The sequence below is a fragment of the Lutra lutra genome, chromosome 11 (genome assembly GCF_902655055.1).
Source record: "Lutra lutra chromosome 11, mLutLut1.2, whole genome shotgun sequence".
NCBI classification, from domain to species: domain Eukaryota; kingdom Metazoa; phylum Chordata; class Mammalia; order Carnivora; family Mustelidae; genus Lutra; species Lutra lutra.
Genome location: NC_062288.1, coordinates 21689962 through 21717345, shown reverse-complemented (window position 1 = coordinate 21717345; position 27384 = coordinate 21689962). Strand labels below are relative to the sequence as shown.

General features: G+C 39.8%; 1 protein-coding gene and 1 non-coding gene across 2 annotated transcripts in view; one reads left to right on the top strand and one right to left on the bottom strand.

Moving 5' to 3' along the window:
- Nucleotides 1–27384, bottom strand: part of FBXL13 (F-box and leucine rich repeat protein 13) — a 258167-nt gene that overhangs the window by 230117 nt on the left and 666 nt on the right. The window contains exons 2-3 of the mRNA XM_047694145.1: nt 13633–13736; nt 13081–13171 (exon numbers count right to left, since the gene is read on the bottom strand). Of these exons, the coding sequence (XP_047550101.1) occupies nt 13081–13171; nt 13633–13736 (195 nt within the window). The remainder of the gene's footprint in view (nt 1–13080; nt 13172–13632; nt 13737–27384) is intronic.
- LOC125081502 (U6 spliceosomal RNA) lies at nt 4127–4235 on the top strand. The gene has a single exon (XR_007121707.1). It is a non-coding gene; the product is annotated as a U6 spliceosomal RNA (small nuclear RNA).

The window sequence follows — 27384 nt, the reverse complement described above, 5'->3', positions numbered from 1 at the left end:
TTAGAGCCGCTGTTTCCTTGTGGATTTTGTCTGGACGATCTATCAATTAATGTACGTGAGGTGTTAAATTCCCCTAATATTACTGGCAATCTCCCTTTATGTCTGTTAATGTTTACTTTATGTATTTAGTATTTATGTATGTTGTGTACATAATATTTACAATAGCATTCCCTGGTTGGATTGATCCTTTTAGCATTGTGTAAAACCCTTCTTTTTGTTGTTGTTGTTGTTGTTCTTCTTCTTCTTCTTCTTCTTCTTGCAGTCTTAGTTTAAAGTCTATTTTGTTTGATATAAGTGTTGCGACCCTGGTTTTTGTTTTGTTTTGTTTTTCACTTCCATTTGCATGGAATATCTTTTTCTGGCCCTTTACTTTCCATGGGTATGTATCTTTAGGTCTAAACTGAATCTTTTGTAGGCAGAATATTGAGGGGTCCTTTTTTTTATCCATTTGGTTACACTATTTTTATTAATTGGTGCATTAATCCATTTACATTTAAAGTAATTATTGATAGGTATGTACTTATTGCCATTTTGTTAATTGTTTTCTAGTTGTGTTTGTAGTTATTCTCTATTCCTCTCTTCTCTTGCTTTCTTTCCTTATGGTTTGATGTCTTTCTTTAGTGTTATGCTTGGATTCTTTTCTCTATACTTTTTGTGTATCTATTACAGGCTGTTGATTTGTGGTTACCACGAGGTTCATATAAAACACTATATGCATATAATAGTCTATAGGAAGGTGATGGAGGCTTAAGTTTGAACACATTCTGAAAGCACTGAATTCTTACTCCCCATTCACGTTTTATGCATCTCACATCATATTTTACATCTTTTTACTTTGTGTATTCCCTGACTAATTACAGATATAATTGATCTTACTACTTTTGTGTTTTAACTCCATATTGGCTTTATAAGTAATTAATCTACTATCTTTATTATATGTTTGCTTTTACCAGTGAAATTTTTTCCTTTCCTAATTTTCTTACTTCTAGGCATGGTCTTTTCTTTCTAAGTAAAGAATTCCATTTAACATTTCTTGTAAGAGTGGTTTAGTGGTGATGAACTCCTCTAAGTTTTATTTAGCTAGGTAGCTTTTAACTCACTTTCAATCGAATGATAATTTTGCCAGGTAGAGTATTCTCGGTTGTAGTGTTTTTCCCTTTAGCACTTAGAATATTTCATGCTATTTTTTTCTGACCTACAAAGTTTCTGTTAAAAATCAGCTGATAACCTTATGGATTGTTTCTGGCATGTAACTGTTTGATTTCTCCTTCTATATTTGAAGTTTTCTTTTCATTTTTACATTTTGCCATTTTAATTATTATGTGTCTTCATGTGGAATTCTTTGGGTTCATCTTCTTTGAGGCTCTCTTTGCCTCCTGGACCTGGATGTCTATTGCCTTCCCCCAGGTTAGGTAAGTTTCAGCTATTATTTCTTCAAATAAATTTTTTACCCCTTTCTTTCTTCTCTTTCTGGGATCCCTATAATGTAAATGTAGCTATATTTGATGATGTTGCAGAGATCTCTTAACTTATTTGCATCTCTATTATTGTTTTTCTTTTTGCTATTCAGCTTTGTTGCTTCCCACTACCCAGTCCTCCTGTTGACTGGGTTCCTGATCCTTTTTATTTTTATTTTTATTTTTATTTTTATTTTTATTTTTTTGGAAAGGGAGAGCATGAGTGGGGGGAAGGACAGAGGGAAAGAGAGAATCTTAAGAAGGCTCCATGACCAGCAAGAGCCCCAATATAGGGCTTGATCCTATGACCCTGAGATCATGACCTAAGCCAAAATCTAGAGTCAGACACTTAACGAACTGAGCCCCCCAGATGCCCCACTGACCCATTTTTCTGCATCATTTAATCTGATGTTGACTCCCTCTAGTGTATTTTTCATCTCAATTATTATATAGTTCAGCTCCGACTGGTTTTTGTATTTCTTATCTCTGTTGAAGTTCTCATTGAGTTTACTCACTCTTCTCTCCAGTCCGGTAAGTATCTTATGATCATTATTTTGGTCTTTATTAAGCGTATTGCTTATCTCCATGTAGTTTAGCTCTTTTTCTGTGATTTTTGTCTTCTTATTTCATTTGGGACATATACCTCCATCTCCCCCATTTTGTCTAACTCTCTGTATCTGTTTCTATGTATTAGGTAGGTCAACTATGTCTCCTGGTCTTGAAAGTTGTGGTCCTATGGTGCGGTCCTATGGTGCGTCGTATTGCAGTTTCCCCTAGACACCAGAACCAAGTGTTCTGGGGTGTCCCCTGTATAGGCTGCATGTGTCTTCCTATTGCTGTGGACACACTGGTGGGTCAGACTGGTCCTCAGCCTGGCTCTCTGCAATTAGTTGCTGTGACAGCTATGGATGCACTGACAAGCAGGTCTTGTTTCCTATGCAGCCAGCTCAAAGGTTCTGCTGAAGAAACTGCTGAGCTGATGGGCTGGTGTGTGGCATTATCTCCCCATGCCTACAGGGCAAGAGTCACTTTGGAGAGGGACTGGTTCTAGCCAGGACTGCCTGCCAGGTATGGCAGAGTTGGAGCCACTTTGAAGGAACACCTCCCAAGGTAGGTGGATTGGATAGTGTGGGGCTAAAAGAGAATGCCAGGGCAGCAGTCCTAGTAATCAAGAGATGGAGAGCATTAGAATAAGCTCCCCCAACCAAGCAGCTATCTAGGCTGGGGGAGGACAAGAAAAATGGCTCCCCCGAGCTCTTTTGCTCCCAAAGAACTCTCCTACAGATCCCTGCCCTTCCAACACATGTCCTAAAATTAGTCAATAAATCTCCTTCACATATACCCCAAGCACTTTTCAAATTTCTATAACGGTGCTGTGTCTCCACAGAGTCATTTAGTATCCTGGATCTCTAAGGGTGGAGGCTTGGTTTCCTACCACCACCCCCGCCAAGCTCTCTTAGAGCTAAGCCCTGCTGATTTTTAAAGCTCCCAGAGTTAAGTCCCACTGATTTTCAAAGCCAGGTGTTATGGGGACTCATCTTCCCAGTGTGGGTCCTAGGGCCAGTGGTGCCTGGTGTGGGGTCTGATCCTCTCACTCCTCCATGCTTCTGGAGTCCCTCCCATTTGTGGTTCATTTGGTTCTCAAGAGTTTGGTTCTTGACCACATCTCTACCCCTCCTATCCTTTTTGATGTGGACTTCTCTCTGCAAGATATGATCTGCCAGTCTTCAGCTTATTTTCAAAGTTAGTTGCAATATATGTAGCAGCTATTGACTCGGTATGTGATGAGCTCAGGGTCCTGCTGTTCCACCATCTTCCCAACTGCCCTCTATTCTTGATAGCGGTTGTATATTACTTAGCTGCTAGTGATTAGAAAATATTCTTTCTCTCACTTTTTTATTCCAGCTGATAGGATTGCACAGAGTAGGAACTCAACAAATATGTATGGACTGTATTCCTTGGAAAATTACCAATTCTCTGCCGTCTGGCTTCTAAAAATGGAGATTAAAGGGTTCAGGCAATGACCGTGCAGAAGTTGCTGGATAAAAAGCAACTTGGCATTGGTATAAAGGGCCTCACAGTGAGCGCTCTGTTTCCAGGCCCTCACAGACCACTCTCCCCAATTTCCCAAAAGGACTGCTACACACAGACTGAGTGATAACTGAAGAGAAGGAGAAGGAGAGAAAGGTGCATCTTATATAATTTCTGAGAATCCAGTAATATTATAAGATTAGTTATGAGTCTGGAAATAAAAGAAAAAATTCTGCCATCGGACATGGTTTCTAAAGTTAGAGTGGGAACATCTCAATAACGAATTAATTGCAAAAGAATTTTGTCAGCATTTAGTTAGAATTTGACAATGCTCTTTTCTTTTAGACTGGTGGCCCCTTCTCCAGAGGCCAATTAGAATCTCCTGTGAACCTCTGTAAACTGCTCATGCTCACTCCCCACCTCTGTAGGAATTATCACTGTGGTGAGTTGCTATTACTACTGAGAATACGTCTTATCTCTTGTGCTAAGGCCCTCTGTTTTAAACTGAGTTCCAACAGCATACAATATGACTCAAGGAAAATAACTCAACCTAAAACCCTAGTTTCAGGGAAACATTTTTATAGTTTGGAAGAAAGATAAAATCACAATATTGATCTCTTTTTAAAAAGATGCTACCTGTGCTCGCTTCGGCAGCACATATGCTAAAATTGGAACGATACAGAGAAGATTAGCATGGCCCCTGCGCAAGGATGACACGCAAAAAGATGCTACCTGTAGCATATTATAATTCAGTCTTAAAAATATCTTATTAAAACAATTTCAAACTTACCGAGAATTAGAATGAATACCTAATACCCATAGTCTACATTTAACATTATCAACAATGTCTTTGAAGTATATAAAGTATACAAACCAAATTTTTTAGTCCCTATTTCTAAAATATAATCACATTTTCTTCACAACCACAACTGCATTATCCCAACTGAGACAATTAACAATAATTGTTTAATATCATCTATTATCCAACTCTCTGGAATTGTTCCCCCAAATATCTTAAGTAGTTAGTTTGTTCAAACTAGGGTCTAAACAAGGACTGAGTGTTAACACTGATGATTCAGTTGATACGAAAACTATCCCACTTTTTTCTTTGTTCTCCTTCTCTGTATTTTTCAATGTTTAATGACTATGAAAGGCAAATAAGGCATGGTCCCAGACTAAATCTGATGAATTCAGTATCTGGGTGTCTTTAATGTATTTTTACAGAATAAGTTCTAGAAGCCAATTTAAATGTTTTTGTTTTGAATTTGTTTTGATGAGAGGCTGGAGAAGGAGTTTGAGTCTATCATCTGAAAGAATGAGTGGAATGCAGGGGGTGTTGCGTATAGCATTGGTCTCAGCCCCATGGATTGGGGGTCAGAGCCTTAAGGAAAAAGAAGCTGCAGGGAAAATCCCAAAGAACTGCTCTTATGAGGCACTTGGTACTATTGGTGTGACACAAAATGAAAGAAGACATTTCCTCCACTTCTCTTCAGTACACACAGCACCATGCCATCAACTTTTTTCTGACTCTGAATTCTGAAAATTTGAAATAATGTAATAAAAATATTACAAAAGTCTTACGTTACACCAAATTTTGAAATAATGCAATCCCTCCAATTAAAATTTAATCAAGAAGCATTTCACTCCAAAGCTACTGGGAACATGGATATTTTGAGCTCTTGCCATATAGTGCTACCATTTTGGCAGGCAAACAGTTGTGGAATTAGTCTTAAAGTGCAAGTTTGGTTTAAGGTCTTCATAAAAGTATGTCTTTCAAACAGTGTGACCACTGGATATGGTTTGAGTAGAGCAACAGTCCAGAGAAAGGAGCACTGTTTTGGCACATTAAAGATTTGTGGTTGAAGAAGCCTCAGTCTCCACCTCCATCAGACCTCAGGGCTCTCAAGAAGGTAACAGCCTCAGTGCTGAGGCTCACCTTCAGGCAGCTAAATGGGCTTGGGACAGACCGTGAAGGGGAATTCTTGAATTCACACTGGACAGCTTTGGAATTCCCAAATACAATTGGTTGGAATTTTAAGGGGAAACCAACCTCCTAGATTATGAAGATAGGGACTAGAGGCAGTGAAATTTGGAATATTACTATCAACTTTGTTCTCCTTGCATCCTAGGCTGGTGAGGCCTGGGGATATTTTGTAATAAATGAAAAAATAATGAAATACCAGCACCAACCATGAATGCTAACTGACAAACAATACTGAATTTATGGTTCTTTAGTGGCAGCAGTAATTGGTCCCCCTTAACTTTTAACTTTGTTAGATATTGTCCATTTATTACATCTGAGAAAACTGATGTGTTTACATAATGCCAATTGAAGAAAAAATGTTTTACCTCTATAATATTTTAAATACCTACTATAATAATAGGTAAGAACCAAACAAATCTGGTAAGAACCAAACAAAAAATAAATGTAAATCATTGAATTCATATTACAGTTTTTGTTTTTTAGTGTATTATAACAAACTTTTTCTTCTGGTAGGCAATTCCTTTTTTTGCTCGGTTAATCCTTAAATTGAGAGATCATACATTAAATTACCTTAACATATCTCATCATATTTTAAAGTACCATGTCTTTACTTCATTGATGAGCTTCATTACTATCCCATATAGCATCATTCTAGAATAATGCTAGCAATGTAGTATGGGATTTGCTATGGATTGAATGTTTATGTCCGCTAAAATCAGTTATGTTGAAACCCAGTCTCCAGTGTGATAGCATTTGGAGGTGGGGACTTTGGGAGATGATTAGCCCATGAAGGTGGAGCCCTTATGAACCAATCGGTGTGTTTATAAGACACTCCAGGGGGCTCCCTCACCCCTGCTGCTATAAGACAAAATAGCAAGAAGTTGGCTGGTAATGAACCAGGGGCTGGGCTCTCACCAGACACAGAATCTGCCAGCACCTTGATCTTGGACCTCCCAGCCTCCCGAACTGGAGAAACAGACTTCTGTTGTTTATAACAGCTTTATTTTGTTATAGCATCCTGAACAGACCGAGACACGGTTTATAAATACATGTTGAATGCATTTCTTCAAATCCCTCCCGACTCTGATTTTTTTTTTCTATAGACTGGAAAAGTTCAAAGAAATAACAAAAATACTAAAAAGAAACCACGTCTTTAATGCAGAAGTGAGCAGTGTCTGTGACAGTACATGACATGATATAAAGTGTTGGATTTTTCATGAGTGATTTTTCTTAGATTTTTTTTATCTTTTGCAAATTATTGAAACAGTCTTTAATGCCCAAGGGGGGATTCTTATACCTGGAGACAAACATTGACTGATATTTGTATTTTAGGGTTCTATTTAATAAACACTTATCTAAATAAATATAACTTTGAAAAATCAATTTCCTAAACATGTAAATGTTTATTACAAATTTTATGTAAAGTACCTAAAACAATTTAAACAAAATTAAAAACTTACAAAAACGTTCTTTAGAACTCTCAAATGCCATACATAGTAGACAGGCATACAAAAATGCCCTATCATCAACTATTATTACTTACTTTACACTTAAATTCATCTTAACATAAACAATGTGAATCCAGGTCATATCTTCATCATTTCACACCTTCACTATTTTTATTCCTTCCAGGTTACTGCAATACTTAGCTTGATGCCTTCTCAAGAAAGAGTAATCAACCAAATTTTAAAAGAAAAAGGATATTTTGCAAACCAGCAAGGATACAGGATGTGATTATCAACCAGTTGATTCTCATTTGGGGCCCAGGATCTGCCTGCCTCTCCCAGATGATTAAAACCCTCACCACTGGGGTCATCAGGTTAGGTTTCCTTTTCATAGTTCACCAGTAAGACTTTTAAGTCCACAACTTTCATTTAAGTTTTAGGGTCTTATTACACAGTGCTCCCTATGATAGAATCATTTTAAAATTCATAGCATTATTTTCAAAGGGAGCAATCTCAGGGACACCAGGGTAGCTCAATTGGTTAAGGTCTGCCTTCTGCTTAGGTCATGATCCCAGGATCCTGGGATCGAGTCCCACATTGGGCTCCCTGCTCAGTGGGGAGCCTGCTTCTCCCTCTGCCTCTGCCTGCTGCTCCCCCTGCTTGTGTTCTCCCTCTCTTTCTCTGTCAAATAAATAAATAACATCTTCAAAAAATAATAAGATAAAAAATAACAGGGAACAATCTCTAGGACATGTTAAGTGAGAAAAGAAGAAGCAGAAGGCTACACATCATCTGCTACTTCAATGTAAGAAGTTGAAGGGGAGGAGAATACAGTGTATTTGCTCATATTTTTCAAGAGGAAACAATGGAAAAACTATATAGATAAATTAAAAACTACTAAAATCGGATACTTAGAAAAAGGGATGGAATAGGTAAGAGAAAAGGTAGGTATAGAAGCAATACTTCTCAGAATACTGATTTTATTGTTTTAATTTTGCTGCCATGTACTATTATACATAACTGGAAAAGCATAGTTATATCAAAGAGGAAAAAAGATGACTATCAGCACAAAGAATTATTTTGGGCAACACAAAATGTGTTATTTTTACTGAAAATATTTCGTAGGACATATACATCTTAAGGACAAAAAGAATTGGGGTTTTTTTGGAATTGCGTACTTTTCTTAAACTGCATTCAGTGGGTTTTTTGGTTTTCACTTTAAATATTTATTTCTTTTGAGAGAGTTGGGGGGATGTTAGGGACAGAGGGAGAGGGAGAAGCAGACTCCTCCCCGGAGCAGGGAGCCCAATGCAGGGCTCACTCCCAGGGTCCCAGGATCATGACCTGAGCCCAAGGCAGACATTTAACCAACTGAGCCACCCAGGCACCTCTGCATTCAGTGGTTTTATTTTTAGTGGTCTTGTAGTATCGTTATTACAAAACAGTTATGTCTGTGTTGTAAGATGAAACTAATAAGCAATTACATTACTGTCTATAGGAATGAAGATTCATAAAAAGTCGGTCGACCAGACTACTGGGTGCCCCCCATGCGATGCCCATAACACCCCCTATGCAGCTACTCTTGTCACCAAGAGGAAAAAAGGAAAAAAAGAACCTGAATATCAAGTCTGTTGATCTAACTAAAACTTGCAGGAAATACAAGAAACAGAGCAAATGAAATAATGCCAGAGGAAACAATGAGAATGTGGGACATTTTACAAGACAAATGATGTTTTCCTCAGTAAAGAAGTGGCATGGGAAGTAGGGAAGATTAATTACAATTAATTACAAGAGGCATTCTTGTAATTAATTACAAGAGGCATTCGATCTGACACCCGAGTGCCATGTGGACCCTCCATGGATTCCAATTTGACAGACCCGTGTGTAAAAAAGGCATTTTTTAAAAAAGATCTTATTTATTTACTTGACAGACAGAGATCACAAGTAGGCAGAGAGGCAGGCAGAGAGAGGGGGAGAAGCAGGCTCCCTGCTGAGCAGAGAGCCTGATGCGGGGCTTGATTCCAGGACCCTGGGATCATGACCTAAGCCAAAGGCAGAGGCTTTAACCCATGGAGCCCCCCAGGCGCCCCTAAAAGAGGCATTTTTGAGACAATTTGGGAAACTCAAATATGGGCTGAATATGGGGGGAAAAAAAAAAAAAAAAATATATATATATATATATATATATATATATATATATATATATATATAATCAGCCTGATGTGGTGTTCAGGAATTATTGCTAATTTCATTACACAGAAGATGGCACTGGGCTGTGCTCTCTAAACATGTTCTTTTTTGTTAGAGATACATATTGATGCATTTACTGGTAAAATAATATAATTCCTGGGATTTTCTTTCTAATACTTCAGCAAAAAAGGGGGAGAGGCAAAGGGAGAATGATTAACAAGATTGGCAAAATTATTGGTTATTGTTTAAGCTGGATGAGGGGGGATCATTATGGTGTTCTTTCTGTGTGTTGTGTTTCCATTTTTCCATGATAAAAAGAGTTTTAAAATGTTATAGATGCCTTTTCTTCTTGTAATTAGTACCCATCTGGAGATTTCATTTCCTAAGCAATGAGAATCAAGTCTGTGAAGTTAGTTTCCTCCTGACAATGGTGGATTCTTTCATCTTGGAACACACAGACAAAATGTCTATTTGCTATTATGAGAACAGTTCCTACTTTTCTGTAACTATGTGGCTTACTCACAGTTTCCTTCTCTGTTTGCACAAACAGAAACAAACACGTAGTTATAAATAGCCATATGCAGGCTGTCCTGACAGATCATACAAATGATTTCATGCTGAAAGCATACAAAATAGTCTTAATAATTGGAACAATTACAATTGTTTTTGATCTTTAAAATGTTTTGTCAAGCTATATACAGAAGAATGAAACTCGAGCATTCACTTACACCATACTCAAAGATAAACTCTAAATGGATGAAAGACCTCAATGTGAGACAGGAATCCATCAAAATCCTAGAGGAGAACATAGGCAGTAGCCTCTTCAACATTGCCACAGCAACTTCTTTCAAGACACGTCTCCAAAGGCAAGGGAAACAAAAGCGAAAATGAACTTCTGGGACTTCATCAAGATCAAAAGCTTCTGCACAGCAAAGGAAATAGTCAACAAAACAGATAGACAACCATGGAATGGGAGAAGATATTTGCAAATGACATTACAAAGGGCTGATATCCAAGATCTATAAAGAACTCCTCAGACTCAACACACACAAAACAGATAATCACAAATGGGCAGAAGACATGAACAGACACTTCTCCAAAGAAGACATACAAATGGCTAACAGACACATGAAAAAACAACATCATTAGCCATCAGGGAAATTCAAATCAAAACCACATTGAGATACCACCTTACACCAGTTAGAATTGACAAGATAAGGAACAACAAATGGTGGAGAGGATGTGGAGAAAGGGGAACCCTCTTACACTCTTGATAGGAATGCAAGCTGGTACAGCCACTTTGGAAAACAGTGTGGAGGCTCCTCAAAAGCTAAAAATAGAGCCACCCTATGGCCCAGCAATTGCACTACTGGGTATTTACCTCAAAGATACAGGTGTAGTGAAAAGAAGGACCTTATGCACCCCAGTGTTCATAGAAGCAATGTCCACAATAGCCAAACTATGGAAGGAACCAAGATCCCTTTTAGTAGAGAATGCATAAAGATCTCCATATATACAATGGAATATTACTCAGCCATCAGAAAGGATGAATACCCAATATTTGCATCAACATGGACGGAACTGGGGGAGGTTATTGCAAATGAAATAAGTCAGAGAAAGACAATTATCATATGGTTTCACTTATTTGTGGAACATAAGGAATAGCATGGAGGACATTAGGAGAAGGAAGGGAAAATCAAAGGGGGGAAATCAGAGAGGGGAGAGGAACCATGAGAGACTATGGACTCTGGAGATCACTGAGAGTTTTAGAGGAATGGGAATGGTGGTGTGGGGATGGGTGAGCCCAGTGATGGGTATTAAGGAGGGCACATATTGCATGGATCACTGGGTGTTATACGCAAACAATGAATCATGGAACACTACACCAAAAACTAATGATGTACTATATGGTGACTAACATAATATAGTAAAAAAATTATAAAGAAAAAAAAATGTTTTGTCAAAACATTAAAAACTCTCTTACCAGCAATTATAGCTGTATAAGAAACTGTATGGGAAAGAAAAATGGAAAAAAAAAAAAAAACCAACAAAGCTGATATTTGCTATATTGTAATTGAAAATATTGGAAACTTTAAGGATTAAAGTATTCTTTGTAAAAAAATTTTTTTCATTTTTCTCTGAGGGTGAAGGGGAAATAAACTAATATATTTTCAACTGTGGCTGAGCCCTCTAACTCAGCAATCGTAGGCACCTGGAGATTTACCTTTTGTGAAGTCACATCTAGTTCCTATTTTTCCTACCTTATAATATGAAGTCGGCATTTTTTTCTATGCCTTGGTGAGTAGTCATACTCTCTTCTAAGTCCGGATAAGCTTCCCATAGTTTTCCCTTTGTACGTTCAACATCATGAAATATCTCTGAGAATCCCTTTTCTAATAAAACTATGGTTTCTCAGAATTCCCTGCAATTCTTGAAAAGATTCTCTATAGGTTTCTAGCTACCCATTGGGCACAATCTGATTATATTTCATAAAGTCACTTTCAAGATATTGACAATGAGGTAGACCCCTCTACCCTTCTACCCCAGGTTGTTAGTAATTTTAGTATCTTATCGCAATGATGTTTAAGCTTTTCTCATATGACATTATACTCAAAGTGGAATTATTCTAGAGTGTAAGGCAAGGATGAGAGACCTAGAATCCCATTTCCTGGGTCTCCCCCTCAGCTCCTGAGGTGACCCCCCACAAAACACCTCCAAGAATACAGTTTGCAGATATCTGCACTTGATAGTAGATAGAGTCCATGGCTGATAAAGTGAAGTCATTAAGACATTCACACACCATGATGCAGATCAACTAGGATTCATCCTGTGGGTTCTTCCCAGCATGCTGGTCCTCTGAATCATCCCAGCCTTCGCAGAAATATCCTATACCTCCATTGCTGTCTCTCTGTTGCAGACACCTGATTAGAAGCCTGTGCTACACTTCACCCGGCCTTCCCACTGATGCCTCAGACTGATCTGGCTCTCAGCATCCACCGTGACCGGGGCTCTGAATCTACCTTTCAGTGCCCGATGTCACCAGCAACTCCCAAGTGCTGCCCTCTACTTTCCAAGACATGAGCCCGGGATCTAGAGGTATCACACGCAGTTCTACCCACACGTCATTTGCGTTGGTATCTCTCTCCCCACATGCCTTTTTATTTTAGCTTCTCTCAGGTACATAGTGTTTGTTCTAAAAGACTCCATGTCCTGAATTACCTCCTTGCCCTCTTTACAAGGTCAAAACCAGTTGTTGGAGTTGGTCATTCCTTTCATTAACAATCGGGTCTGGGGGCCGCCTGGGTGACTCAGTCGTTAAGTGTCTGCCTTCAGCTCAGGTCATGATCCTAGGGTCCTGGGTTCAAGCCCGGCATCGGGCTCCCTGCACAGCAGGGAACTTGCTTCTCCCTCTCCCACTCCCCAGGCTTGTGTTCCCTCTCCCGCTGTCTCTCAAATAAATAAAATCTCAAAAAACAAAAAACAATCAGGTCTGGCTTTTAAGTTGGACCTCATTAATATCTGGCCCTATCTTTAGAAGCATAATATCGGGGCAGATGGCAAAGAAAACGGAGAAGAGTAGAAGACAGAAGGAAGTAGATTAGAACAGAAAGAAAATATCCTCCTTTAAAGTTTTGCATAATGCTGTGTTTATCATTATAAAGATGTGAGAGAGGAGGAGGAGGAGAAAGAGGAAAGGAAGAAATATAAAGATTTTCTCAGAAATGAAAGAATAAAGGCTTGGTAAATGCTTCTTGAAAGTTTGGGAAGGTTACTATGAACGTGGTTCTGGGGGTGGGTGTGTGCATGCGCGTGCGTGTTTGTGTGTGTGTGTGTGTGTGTGTGAGATGTTCCTTCACTCTTCTGAATGCCTCCAATTCCAAAACACTTTGACCTCATACATGTTACAAAATCTAATGCCATTTGAGAACTTCCAACAAAACTTATTTTTAAATGTTTGATTACTAATACTGACCAGCTGATCATCCAGTCCAAAGAGCTGCTCTATGTAAGTTTCAGACAATCTCCGAATTTTGGGCCTCATTGATGGATCGATGCACATATCCCTTTAATAAAATCGTCAAACAGAGGAAGACATTTCATTTCATAGTCGTTAGTTTTATCATTAAGTCAGCAATTTGAATCAGTGATTCCATGGGTGGAGGGGAAGGAAGAGACACTTTGGGGAGAAGCATATCAAAATCACCTGCGGGGCTTTTTCAAACTACCCCCTCCTCAAGATTTTGCTGTGCGTCCCAAGAGGGCATACCTCCCTTTCTTCACCCCCAACTTGAAATATCTGCCCTGTGAGGACGTGATTGATGAGAGAAGGCTGTATTTCTCAGTTAAGAACCAGTGGGCAAACTGTTCCTATTAACGTCTTTGGGACTTCCAAGCCTGTGGAAGGATTCTTCAGCCATCTTGAAAATGGAAGCGTTTGTTGGCAAGACCTCTTTCATTACCACACAATGAGGGCTTTACCTTCAAAATAAAATATCTCCCTACTGTAAAGCAAAGCAATACTCACCAGAGAAGACTTTCAAGACCATTTTCCATGATAGTAATGATCATTTTCTGTAAATATTTCAGCGGATCCTCAGGACATGTAATAAGTAGGCCGCATAACAGAGCCTAGGGAAAATGAAACAAATCACTCTTCCTGGATTTGTGTGTTCTTACTAAACAGCAGATGGGCTTCTCTCCTACAATTACAAAGTTAAATAATGTGACAGTTTTTTAGGTCAACGTGCCCCCTCTTTTTATCCAGTGTTAGTATTTTGTTGAAGTCAAACTAAAATGCTTCCCTTTACTATTGAAAGAAAAATCCATTGTCAATGACACAATAGGGTTGCTGCTTAGTGTTTTCCCTTATGTGAACAGAGATTTGTAGCCAAATTGAAGACTTTTGATCAGTGGGTTCTACCCTTTTTAAGGATGAAGACCCCTGACTGATTTCTTTCTCCCCCAGAGCCAGAGAATATAATTGCACAAGAGGTCAGTGATTCTCATCGCAGTTGCAAGATGAATGTAAATAGCATTCTGTGACCTAAGGGCTGAAGACTATTACCCAGAAGCCAGACTTCCAACAGCTCCCTGAACAGTCCTGACGACAGGCCCTTCTGCCTTCTGGCACTTGAGGGCCTGAGTCCCCAGAATACTGAGTTTCTCTACTTCCCACCGCTAGCCACTTCATTCATTCTGTTGTAGCACCCCCGAGAACATTAACCTCAGAATCACCTGGGGGTTGAACAAGTGAAGATGGGGCCCCGGGAGCAGCATTTTGAGGAGCTCCCCAGGTGATTCTTAAACACACTAAAGTCTGAGAACTAGGGCCTAAATGGAGCGCAGCATTGAGGTGATTTTTTTTTTAAGTTAGGATCTAATTAATGAATATGAGAAATTACTTGTTTCTTTATATTTCTAAGTTCCACAGATTAGAAAATGACAGTCCCTGCAGAAGTCAAATCAAGTTAAAAGGTAAGTCTCTGGAACGCTAGTAGAGGCATAAGGAACTAGCAGAGTTCAAATGTTCACCTTCTGGGTAAGAAATCTCATTGTTTATTTTCCTGCTGGGCAAAATAAAACAGACTGAGGCTTTATAGAATCAACGCGTGAATGCTACATAGCCCTGTGCTAATAAGAAAACCATAACTAGTGAACCAATAGCTTTTTTTCTGCCCAAAGAAAATAAAAATTATGAAACCGCTGATTTGGTCTTTATAAGCAGAGGCAAAATATGCAAACATTCCCACAAGATGAATGTTTGACTCTCAGAAAACATCAATTAGGGCTTTATCAAGGCTAGTTTCTTAGTGAAAACTTACACAATGAAGGACAAAAAAGACCAAGTTTCACAAAATAAGTGTACAATCCTCCACTTTCTTTTGGTTCTGCCTAACTCCATTCCCAATATTTTTCAAATATTCTGAAAGGTGTCTGGGGACTGATGACAAACGTAGGTTTATTCAGGGCAATTGTTTCTTTTTTTTTTCTTTTTTCTATTTTTTAAGGTTTTATTGATTTATTTTAGAGGCTGGGGGCAGAATGAAAGGGAGAGTCTTAAGCAGACTCTGCGCTGAGCACGGAGGCCAACGTGGGGCTCGATCTCACGACCCGGAGATCATGACCTGAGCCAAAACCAAGAGCTGAAACAGATTGTGCCACCCAGGCATCCCCAGGACATTGTTTCTACTCCTTTCTACTACTACCCATCTTTCAAGGAACAAGATAATGCAGTAGCTGGAGTCCACTGGGTTTAAATCCTGGATCTGCAATCTTCTAATGTGGAACCTTGGACCAAGTTACTCCTCTGTTCCTGTTTCCTTACCTATACATGGGATCATAAAGGTACATATGTCATAGGTTATCATGAGAATTAGGTGAACTAATATATGTAAAGTACTTTGAATAGTGTCTAGCATAAAATAAGTACTCAATAGATAATAATGATAATGTTATATTATTATATAATAATGATAACAAGCCATTACTATTTTTAACCGTTCCACTGCTAATTCTTACCTCCATTAAGAGGGAAAGACTTGAGCAAAGAGAAAAGAAATTCAAATTCAAAGAAATTCAAAACTGTTCCCTTGTACCACTCAAAGCCAGTGGGATGACAGAGGGATTGATTTCATTGATTTCATACCAAGCCTAATGGAAAAGATTAGGACAAATGTATTTGGGGGGAAATGATTAGGAGAGAGAACTTGATAGAACAATAGTTTAAACATAAATAATAAGACAGTAAATGTCTATGAGAGCTGTGGGATATATATAAAACACTTGAGAACAAGTCCTTATTTTTTTCAAGATTTTATTTTTAAAACGTTTTTACACCCAACATGGGGCTTGAACTCACATCCCTGAGATCATGAGTTGCATGTTCCATCCACCGACGGAGCCAGCCAGGCACCCTGAGAGCAAGTCTTTTCAGATATGCAGGTAAGTATGGTAAAATATACTAAGGGCCTGTGTAGCAAAGCAAAAATTCATTGTTTCATGAGTGAAAAGGTAAAGTGATTGCAAAAGGCTTGTGAAGCCCTCAATAGTTGGAGAAACTTCCAAGGGTCAAGGAATGGGCAGAAGGTTTACAGGTAGGGTCTTTCTCTTGGCAAGAGCAAAGCCTCATGGGTGTAGACCCGTTTGGCTGGAGTAAAGGGTTCAGGTGAGAGAGAAGCAGACATAGCCATTCTGTGAAGAAGCCGGAATTCTATACCAAGACCTGGGACTGGGTCCTCCTCTAGAATCCTCTAGGCCATTCATGATCAAACCCCAGCAAGATCAATCACGTGGCCAAAGGCCAATCATCAGAACTTCATGGCTCATTTTGCTTCCTAATACCCCATTAGGGATGACCTGGACTTTTAGAGGGTATATTCTTGCTTCTGGGTTTCACAGATGAGGCAAAGAAGGGCCAGGTGATTCAGAGAGTGAGAACTCAGGTTTTTAAACTACAAACTCAGGCTCCTCCCTTGCACATAGCATGCACTCACACAAAATTGTCCACATGTGTATCTTCCTCCAGAACTTGAGGGATTTTTTTCCCACATTATCTATCTGGAAATATTTTATGCATATGCAAACCCACAAACACGTTCTTCTTTTATGGTAGAATAGGGTGCCTGGGTGGCTCAGTTAGTTAAGGGTCTGGCTTCAGCTCAGGGTATGGTCCCAGGGTCATGAGATCAAGCCCCAGATTGGGCTCCTTGCTCAGTGGGGAATCTGCTTCTCCCTCTACTTCTGTCCCTCACCCAGCTTGTGCGCTCTCTCTCTCAAATAAATAAAATCTTTAAATAAATAAATAGATGGCAGAGTAACCAACATATAGCTTTCACCTTGTTCGTTTTTTTTTTTTAGAGGAAGATTGCTTTTAAAAATGCAATGTCAGAATCACAAAGTTACAGAAACCTCTTTCCTTAGGAATAGGTTTAAGTTTCTTTTTTTCTTTTTTAAAGAATTTATTTATTTATATGACAGCGAGAGAGAGAGAGAGAGAGAGAGAGAGCATGAGCAGGGGATAGGGAAGTAGGCTCCCCCACTGAACAGGGAGCATGATGGGGGGCTCCATCCCAGGACCCTGGGACCATGACCTGAGCTGAGCTGAAGGCAGATGCTTAACCAACTGAGCCACCCAGGTGGAGCCCTGGAATAGGTTTAAGTTTCTGTTCAAAGTCTCTTGTACCTCCCTAAGCCCCCCCCAATCAAGCCCCAAGTGACATCTCACAAACACTTGGGTCTCCATGAGGTGAGAGCAAGACAAGGATTCTGATACCTGCTGGATTGCACCGGGCCCGACAGGGAGGCACCCACCACGCTGTGGAATCCCTAGACAAGTGAATTGCTATTGGAGAAAAAAATTATTATATACTTTTTTGGTTATTTAAGTGTTCCACGAATTTGCCTCTGGAACTACATCTGTGAAATGGGGGCTGGGCTAAGGGAACTCAGCAAACATAACTGCCCTCAAGAGAAGCCACAACCTGTTAGCCCCAAGGTCCCATAAATGAGTCAGGGTATCCAGTTCCTTTAAATTGCATTTATGTATTTATAAAATAAATTTATAATAAATTTATAAAATATTTATTTATAATATATATTATAAATATATAATACATTAAATATTAAAATATATTAAATATTAAAATATATCATATATATTAAATTTATAATAAATTCATTATATAAATAAATTTATAATAAAGTTATTAAATAAAATAAAATAAATTTATTAAAAATTGCATTTATATATTTATAAAATAAATGCAATATTTTAAAAATTGCATTTATGTACAAATTGGGATCAATCACGAGAGAAACATAAAACATAAATATCATAAAAATTTAAAAAGTTTTATAGTATTTCTAAAAATATGAAACTGCATAAGGATCATGATTTGTAACTTAAATACGCCCTCTGCTGGGAATATCTAGTTTTGCAAACTGAGTCTTAAACAGAAATGCGATCTTAGGTTTGAAGAACGCTTTTCCGCTCTCACAGACAGCCATTACATGTAGATGTTTAATAATTTGGTAGACACTTTACCCATAGTATCTCCCCCATCTCTGGTCCCATGGGTTAGGTCTTGTCTGTACGCAGTGTGCTCGCTCCTGACTAGTAGAAAACAGAGAGAGAAACTGATCTCTAAATATTACTGACAAAGTATGTCTGAAATTCTACCAAATTCTACCAATAAGGCTTCATCGTGTATTGCCCCTATCTTAATATCTTTTTAAATACAAATGTCTCGGGGTGCCTGGGTGGCTCAGTGGGTTAAAGCCTCTGCCCTCAGCTCAGCTCATGATCCTGGGGTCCTGCATCAGGTTCTCTGCTCAGTGGGGGGCCTGCTTCCTCCTCTCTCTCTGCCTGCCTCTCTGCCTACTTGTGATCTCTGTCTGTGAAATAAATAAATAAAATCTTTTAAAAAGTCTTAAATAAATAAATAAATACAAATGTTTCTTGTAAGGAATATATCCAAGGAGATGTGCACAGTGGTGGGGTGAGTATTTCAGAGTTCTCAGAAATATCTCAGTGACTGAAGAACCAAAAGATAATTCTCAGTTTTCCCACAGTCCCATCTAGGTGCAGGCTCTGAGTCTCCACAGGCAGACATTTTTTAAAAACCTTTGAATTTCTAAAATATACTTTTCCTGAATTTAAAATGGTATATAGAGAGTAAAACTTTTATTGCCCAGATTTACAAGTATTTGATCAATCAGTTCATTTATTTCAAACCGAGAATTAAAGTTTAAAAAATACTAGCCTCCAAGGTCTTAAAAAAAAAAAAAACAACCCTTCTATTTCTCAATGTTTCTATCTCTTGTACAAACAGTACATGTAGATTACATGGAAGGCATATTAGATACTGGTGGTCCATGATGGAAATAGACCAGCTTGTTGCAACATGAGGCTCTGAACCATGGAGGAGGATATTGTTTTGGGACAGAAAACAACTGTGGTGATTAATCATAGTGATTTCAAATTCATTTTGTGAAATCAGAAAAAAAAAAATCTTTAATCCCCCCACCCCCCGCTCCAAGTTCATGAGAATCCCAAAATATATCCACATAGGACCAGAACTGTTCTTTGATGTTGCAGGATGGGTGGAAAGGGAAGAAACAGAGCTCTCTTCTCCCAAAGCCCCTTCTCCGGCCGTAGAACATTCCTCCTAGGAGTCAGGACAAGCCTGGGATTCTGCTAACACAGAACCAAAAAACCTTTGGAATCTACCAGCATGCAATTAGGCACACACAGGCCTGCCTGCAAATTGAACCAAAGTGAGAGGGTTTTATGAAGGTGCTAGTTGGGGCAGACACTGAGCCATCTAGGAATGAGGTGTCCAGGAAACCTCAGTCATGCAGCCAGCCAGAGCCAAAGGGATCTCATCCCAGGGAGCCCAGACACAGGCCTGCAACAGACCAGCCAGCGGCACCTGGGATGAGAAACTGGAGCTTCCCAGTAATAAATGCTTTTCTGCTCCCTGTGCTTTCTTTATTGCTTTCTAGTTTATTTGGTAACAGTATGCAAAAGCAAAAAAGGGCGTATTTTTTCCTACATTTAGGCCAGCATTTCAGTATTTTCTTTTAATATGTGAACATTTTTTTCTGATTATAAAAATAGTATATGGTCTATGCAATTTGGAAAATTCAGAGAAAATATAAAGAAGAAAAGAAAAATCAACCATCATCCTGCCCACCGGAAATAACCTCTAATAAAACTTTTAACTTCAGTCTTTCACAATGCATATATTTTTTACAAATTAAATTTTAAAATTATAGTTTTACGAATTAAAATGAGGATTATGTATTGTTATTGCAGATCTTTTTTGGGGGGGTTATCCCTTTTTTTTTCTTGGTTATGAAACATTTTTCCACGTCTGGTCAAAATTCTTCAAAACATCATGTACTTGGGTGCCTGGGTGGTTCAATCAGTTAAGCGTCTGCCTTCAGCTTAGGTCATGATCTCAGGGTCCTGGGATGGCATCCAGTGTCAGGCTCCCTATTCAGGGGGGAGTCTGCTTCTCCCTCTCCCTCTGCCCCTCCCTCTACATCCATGCTCTCTCTCCCAAATAAATAAATAAATAAATAAATAAAATCTTCTTTAAAAATTTAAAAAAAAATTCATGTATTGAGGTTGGTTGGTAATCTACCACAAAAAATAGTACCATAAATTTTTATAACTTCTTTTTTTTTTTTTAATTTTTATTTATTTATTTATTTGACAGACAGAGATCACAAGCAGGCAGAGAGGCAGGCAAAGAGAGAGGGGGAAGCAGGCTCCCCGCTGAGCAGAGAGCTCGATGCTCCATCCCAAGACCCTGAGGTCATGACCTGAGCCGAAGGCAGAGGCTTAATCCACTGAGCCACCCAGGCGCCCCAAATTTTTATAACTTCTATATGGTTGGCCATCTAAGTTGTTTCAAACTTTGTCCCATTATTAAAAATTATATGATGTAATATTTTCACTATTAATGATGAACTGTACATATCTTCATCTCTGACTACTTTGTTAGGATAGATTGCAAGAATATAGAATCAGGAGGTATGGGGTTTTTTTGTTTGTTTTAAAGATTTTATTTACTTATTTGACAGACAGAGATCACAAGTAGGCAGAGAAGCAGGCAGAGAGAGAGGAGGAAGCAGGCCCCCTGCTGAGCAGAGGGCCCGATGCGGGGCTCGATCCCAAGACCCTGAGATCATGACCTGAGCCGAAGGCAGAGGCTTAACCCACTGAGCCACCCAGGCCCCAGGAGGTATGTCTTGAAGCTTTTCATACATATCTCAAAATTGCTTTCTAAAAAGGTATTATCAATTTATACTCTCATTAACAGCTAATGTGAGTGTCCATTTTACCTTGCAAGCACTGATAATTATAAAATTCTAATTTTTGTCGATTTGATGCCTGGAAAACGGTAATTCATTTCATCTACACTTTGTTTTGCCAGTGCGGTTAAATAGGAGTTTTCTTCACTGACTAGCTGTTATGGGCTAATTGTGTTCCCTCAAAATTCATGTGTTCAGTGTGATGATATTTGGAGATGGGCCCTCTAGAAGGTATTCAGGGCTGGATGAGGTCATAAGAATAGGGTCCTCATGATAGAATTAGCATTGTTATAAAAAGAGACACCAGCTAGCTTGTTCTCTCTCTGCCATGGGAGACACAATGAGAAGGCAGGTGTCTGCGAGCCAAGATGGGTGCCATCACCAGAACTCACCCATGTGGGCACCTTCATTTCACACTTTGAGCTTTGGAACTATGAGAAGACAAATTTCTGTGACTTAAGCCCCCCAGTACTTTTGTTATTTTGTTATGGCAGCCCAGGCAGACTAAGACACTAGCCATCTCTGATTTTGCATACATTTTATTTGTCCTTTATTGGGATGGGCTTCATCTAGATAGGATTAGGGAGGTAGCTATAACAGTAGCCAAAGAGAGACAACCCCAGAGAATGAGAACTTCAGAAGGACGGAACCAAGGCCACTTGTTGAATCTCCATTTGTGTCGCTGAAAGTCTCCCCAGAGTCCTTCTCAGCTATGGGGTTTATTTTGTTTTGCTTGTTTTGTTGAGAGAGAGAGAGAGAGAGAACACATGAACACCAGGGTGGGTGGGGGGAGGGGCAGAGGGAGAGATCGAATCTTAGGCAGGCTCCACACCCACCACATAGCCCAAGGCCGGGTTCGATCTCATGACCCCGAGATCAAGACTCGAGCCAAAATCAAGAGTCGGGGGCTGCCTAGGTGGCTCAGTGGGTTAAGCCTCTGCCTTCAGCTCAGGTCATGATCTCAGAGTCCTGGGATCGAGTCCCGCATTGGGCTCTCTGCTAGGCCAGGAGCCTGCTTCCTCCTCCCTCTCTCTCTGCCTGCCTCTATGCCTACTTGTGATCTCTCTCTGTCAAATAAATAAAAATCTTTAAAAAAAAAAAAAAGAAAACAAAATCAAGAGTCGGATGCTTAACTGACAGAGCCACCCAGGCCCCCTCCACTGTGGGTTTAAAGGGGTTTGTGGTTTGAAACAACAAACCACATCAACAGTTTGTCCAGTCAGGCTGCTGTAACAGAACACTATAGACTGAGTGACTTATAAACAACAGAAACTTCTCAATAGAAATTTATTTCTAGAAGCAGGGAAGTCCATGATCCAAGTACAGGAAGATTCTGTGTCTGGTGAGAGGTGCTTCCTGGGTCACAGACAGCTGTCTTCTCACAGTGCCCTCACATGATGGACTGGAGAGGAATGTCCCTCAGGCCTCCTTATGAGGGCACTAATCCCATTCATGAGGGCTTTACCTCATGACTTAATCAACTCCCAAAGGCCTCATCTCCAATACTATGACATGGGAGATTAGGTCGCAACATAGGAATCTGGGTAGACAGAACATTCAATTGATATCATGGTTTTACTTTTTCCATTTTCACAATAAAATCTACTTTTTAGATTTGAAAATCTTTGAAAATCTTTCCTTTGGTGTGTGTGAGAACAGCTGTCCCACGTGTGATCCCATGTGTGATCACTGGGAAGGAGGAAACCATGTTGATTGGCCATTAGACCGCCCCTCCAGCCTCACTGTGCCACTCAGGCTTTTCCTGAAGTTCTAGAAGCCTTGTGCCCTTGAAAAGTACAACCTTAGAGACACAATGATCATTTCTGGGTCCAGGGTAATTTTCCTTGGCTTATTAAATATGTTAATATAGTCTAGACCTGCACTGTCTAATATAGTAGGAACTAATTACATGTGGCTATTGAGTACTTCAGACATGGTTAGTCCAAATTGAGATGGGCTGTTTAAGTGTAAAATACACACCCAATTTTGAAGACTTAATATGATTCTATTTATATTGAGTCCATGTTGAAATGATTATATTCTGGACAGATTGGTTTTATAAAGTATATTATTAAAATTAGCCTCACCCATTTATGTTTCTTTAGTGTTTCACAGGACACCCAAATAGATAAATGCACAGAGAATGCAAGAGAGACGTCTGGACTAAAGACAACTTCAGATTCACAACTGCAAGTGCCTAAAGAAATTTTCTACTAGCACATGGTAGATGCCCAGCAAACATTTGCTGATGGAATGGTCTGATTTCCCCTCCTTACCACTCTTGCTGTCCCCCAAGAAAAAAAAGGCTGGCTGGTGCCAAGACCCTAATTTGTTGTTTGAAAAATGTTACCTGACTTACATGAGTTGAACATACAATCCAATGGTCTTTGAGATGGATGTACAAACCTCTAGGAACCCTAAACCATTTCTCCTTGTGGGCACAGGATAATCAGCAGTGGCTCCCAGAGCTGCACACTTCCCCATGAACATCCAGAGATGGTATATCTCTGTCCTGGCACTCCAACCAGCAACTTGATGTCAACTGGCCTGGATCACATCTTGCCTTCTCTCATGATTACCACCACCCACATTGTCACAGACACTGTGGCCAGAGAACCTTATTGTTGGAAGCCAATAAGGGCTGGACCACCCAGGACAGAGATAGTCAGTTTCCCTGAAGCATATAGTCTATGTGGGGGAGAGGGAGGTTATAGAAGAATATAAGAAATATTAGAAGGAAGAGAGAAACGCATATTGTGTGGGCAACTTTTTAATGTCCAGTGTACATCTACTCTTGGGGAACACAGAAAGGGAAGAGGAAAAGAAGGGATAAATATGTAGAAGGGTTGAAACCCACTTACTGGGTGACACTGCTGTGATTCCCATCTTATTTGTCCACATAATGCCTGTAACTGCAACTTGATTCCAGATTCCCCTTGTATGAGCAAGCCATGTGTGGCTAATTGTATGGCCATGACAATATCTCCCATCCCACGGGCTATTTTCACAACGTGACTTTCATATGCCTCCCATCACAAAGTGGGGTCTATATTCCCTCCTCTTAAATCTCAGTGAAATAATGTTACGTTGACTTCTGAGCCGAGGTCACACATGGTGGTATAACTTCTACCTAGTTCTCTGGAGATGCTTGCCTTTAGAACCGAGCCACCATACTGTGTGGAAGTCCAAGTTGCTCATGAAGAGGCCCATTTGGAGAAACAAAGCCTCCTGGCTCACAGACATAGCTGACCCTCTGCCCCCAACCAACACCCAGCACCAACTTGCCAGGTATGTGAGCAAACCATCTTGAAAGTGGGTCTTTAACTCCTGTTCACCCACCCCAGATGGTACCACATGGAGCAGAGACAAGCTCTCCCTGAAAAACCTTTCAGAATTCAGATTTTTGAGCAAACGAAATGATTCTTGCTGCTTTAAGCCACTAAGTTTTATAGCTGTATTACAAGGCAATGGATAACTGATACAATGAGCAAATAGAAAAGAACTACACAGCCCAATCAAACCTGTCTAGCATCCGTCCCTAGCTATGTACATTATGAGAAAAAACACCCAGCCATTGCTATCCTCTGACATTTTATTATGGAAAACTTCAAACATACAGAAAGTAAACGAGTATCATGAATGCCTATGAACCCATCACTCAGTTTCAACAATTACCCCATTCAGAGAGTCTTCAAAGTTATTCATGTTAACAATGATTTTTAAAATAACAACACTTTAAAGAAAACAGGAAATGATAAAATAGATGAAAACATGCAAAATTTTCATCAAAATTTATACAAAAGAATCAACTGATAATCCTAAAATGGAAAAATATACTGTTGGAAATTAAGAATCCATTTGATATATTTAATAGTAGACAGGACACAGCATAAAACAGAATCAGTAAACTTGAAGACAATCCGTGAAAAATATCCAAGCTTGAGCACAAAGGGAAAAAGAAGGAAAAAAACAGAACAGGGGGAAAAAAAAAACAAAAAAGCCTAACATATTGATGATTGGAGTCCCAGAAGAAGAGAGAATTGGGTAGAAACATTATTTGAGAATGGTCAAAAATGTTGTAAAACTGATGACAAGTATCAATCAATAGAATCGGTATTTAAGTCAGTAAGTCAAGCAGGGTGTTTTGTTTCGGTTTTTCAATCAGCCTCTGTGCAAGCATTTGCAGGGAAATGATACTCAGGTTTTATTTAAGATAGGTAGGTGAAATTCAGAAGAGGTTGAGTATACAGGAAATCTATGATTAAAAAAAATTACGTTTTCCAAAGTTTGCAGAAGATGGGTTTGAGAAGATCGTTAGTCCTGTCAAATTGGATCAGATGAAGAACTATGCAGGCTTAAGAGGCACAGGGCGATTCATCCTGATAATCTCCTAGGGGAAGCAGGTAACCAGGTTAAGGTAGGAGTGTGGGCCCCGGAAAACCGCTCCCTTGCTCCTACTGCTAATGTGGTACCAGAAGGGAGAGAAGGACTCCTCATGACAATATCGCCTTAGGCAAAGGGCTCTACTGAAGGCCTCTCTCCTCTGGGAGCAATGTGGTAGGCTGGAGAGCAATGGGGGTTTGTACCCAAAGGAGGGACCAAGGATCCTCTACCAGCCTCCTAGTGTTATGGCAAGTGGAGAGCAAGATGAGGAGAGGCTATCACTTCCCTGATGTTCCCTGACCCTCAACTCAAGTCCACTTCTGCTACTACTCCACAGCCAATCTAGACCGAGTCATCACTCAGAAGAGCTCTATCCTAAAATCTTAAATATAAACATTCCACTTTCTGACCCCTACCCTCCTACTCTCCCAGCTCCCTCCCTCCATTACTCCCTCTACCCCTCTTTAATCCTTAGGAACCTCCACTTTCTGCCCATATATCAGTGTAAGGAACTGTTCTCCCTTCCCACCTAGTCCCTCCACCCATCCCTCAGACACTCTAAAAAGCTTAGCTCCTTCACCACCACCGCCCCTCCAAACTATATGTCTGGCAAACGCCTATCCTGGATGAAGTCAACTCTTATTTTTATACCTACATCTGGTTTAGTGACTGTTACTTAAGAAAATCACTCAGTGGGGAAGATGAGTACCATGCTCTCTACATATTTTCAAACATAATTGTATGGAAGTAAAACATGAATGAAACTCAGCAGCAAAAAATTAAAACAATACAGAGGTATATGGCAAAAATTAAAAAAAAATAAAGCCGCCCCCCAAACATTTGCTTTAAAAGTTTTGCGTATGTTCTATGCATGCATTGTCTTAAATGTAGCTAGATATATGTACCTACATATACATATACACACATATACATACCTATATGAAATCAGAGTAGTTACATTGTAGTAGACACTTCTGGGGCAACTTGCATTATTTTTCCTCTTTTAAAATATGTCTTGGGGGGCACCTGGGTGGCTCAGTGGGTTAAAGCCTCTGCCTTTGGCTCAGGTCATGATCCCAGGGTCCCAGGGTCGAGCCCCACGTGGGGCTCTCTGCTCAGCAGGGAGCCTGCTTCCTCCTCTCTCTCTCTCCCTGCCTCTCTGCCTACATGTGATCTCTGTCTGTCAAATAAATAAATAAAATCTTAAAAAAATAAAATGTCTTGGAAAGCTCTTCTTCTCAAAAAATACATATATACTTTATATACTATCCCATTCCCTTATTCATATATAAGTTATTTGCTATTTTCACAATAATGAATATCCTTGTACAGCTTTCCAGATACAGTGAAAGTCTATGTCTGAAGTGGATCTCTAGAAGTGAAATGTTTGGTCAAAGGGTGTATGTACATTTTAACAAATACTTCTAAATTGCCATTCAGAAAGGCTCTATCAAATTGCCCTCCCAACTGCACAAGAGACTTACCATCCCGAGCATGGCTCTCAACATTGGCTGGCTCTCTTCTTTCCTTCCCTAGACTTCTCTCCCCCTTAATCTCCACATACCTTATCTCTGCTCCAAACCCCTTCTGCTGCCTCCAAATGTACACATTCTTAGCAAATATCTCACCAAATATTTGTAGAGAAAATGGAAGTTACTTGGCTTCCTACCCCCAAAACAATAAAACCTACCTAGCACCCCTCGTAGGGTACAGTCTCCTCGGGTTAGGGCAATCCCGGCTGTGGGCTCCTTCGCAAAGGGCTGGCTGCCTTCCGTAGAGGTCTCAGCGTCCACTCTCGCTCAGCTTACCTGAAATCTATCTTCTGCCTTCATCACACAGGCTCACCGTGTGCCAAATCCACCATACCTCCTCTTAGGTGACACTACTGCCCACTCTCTTCATAAAGCCACACTCTTCTAATTTTGCTCCTCTGTCTCTAGCACACTTTTTCCGCGGTCCTCCTCGGTCCTCAGGCCCCTCTTGACCAGACCTTAAAGTCTGGAGTTTGCGGTTTCTGTCCCCGGGGCCCTGCGCTCTTTCTCTGGGGAACATGTCACCCTTCCCCTCCTTTCCG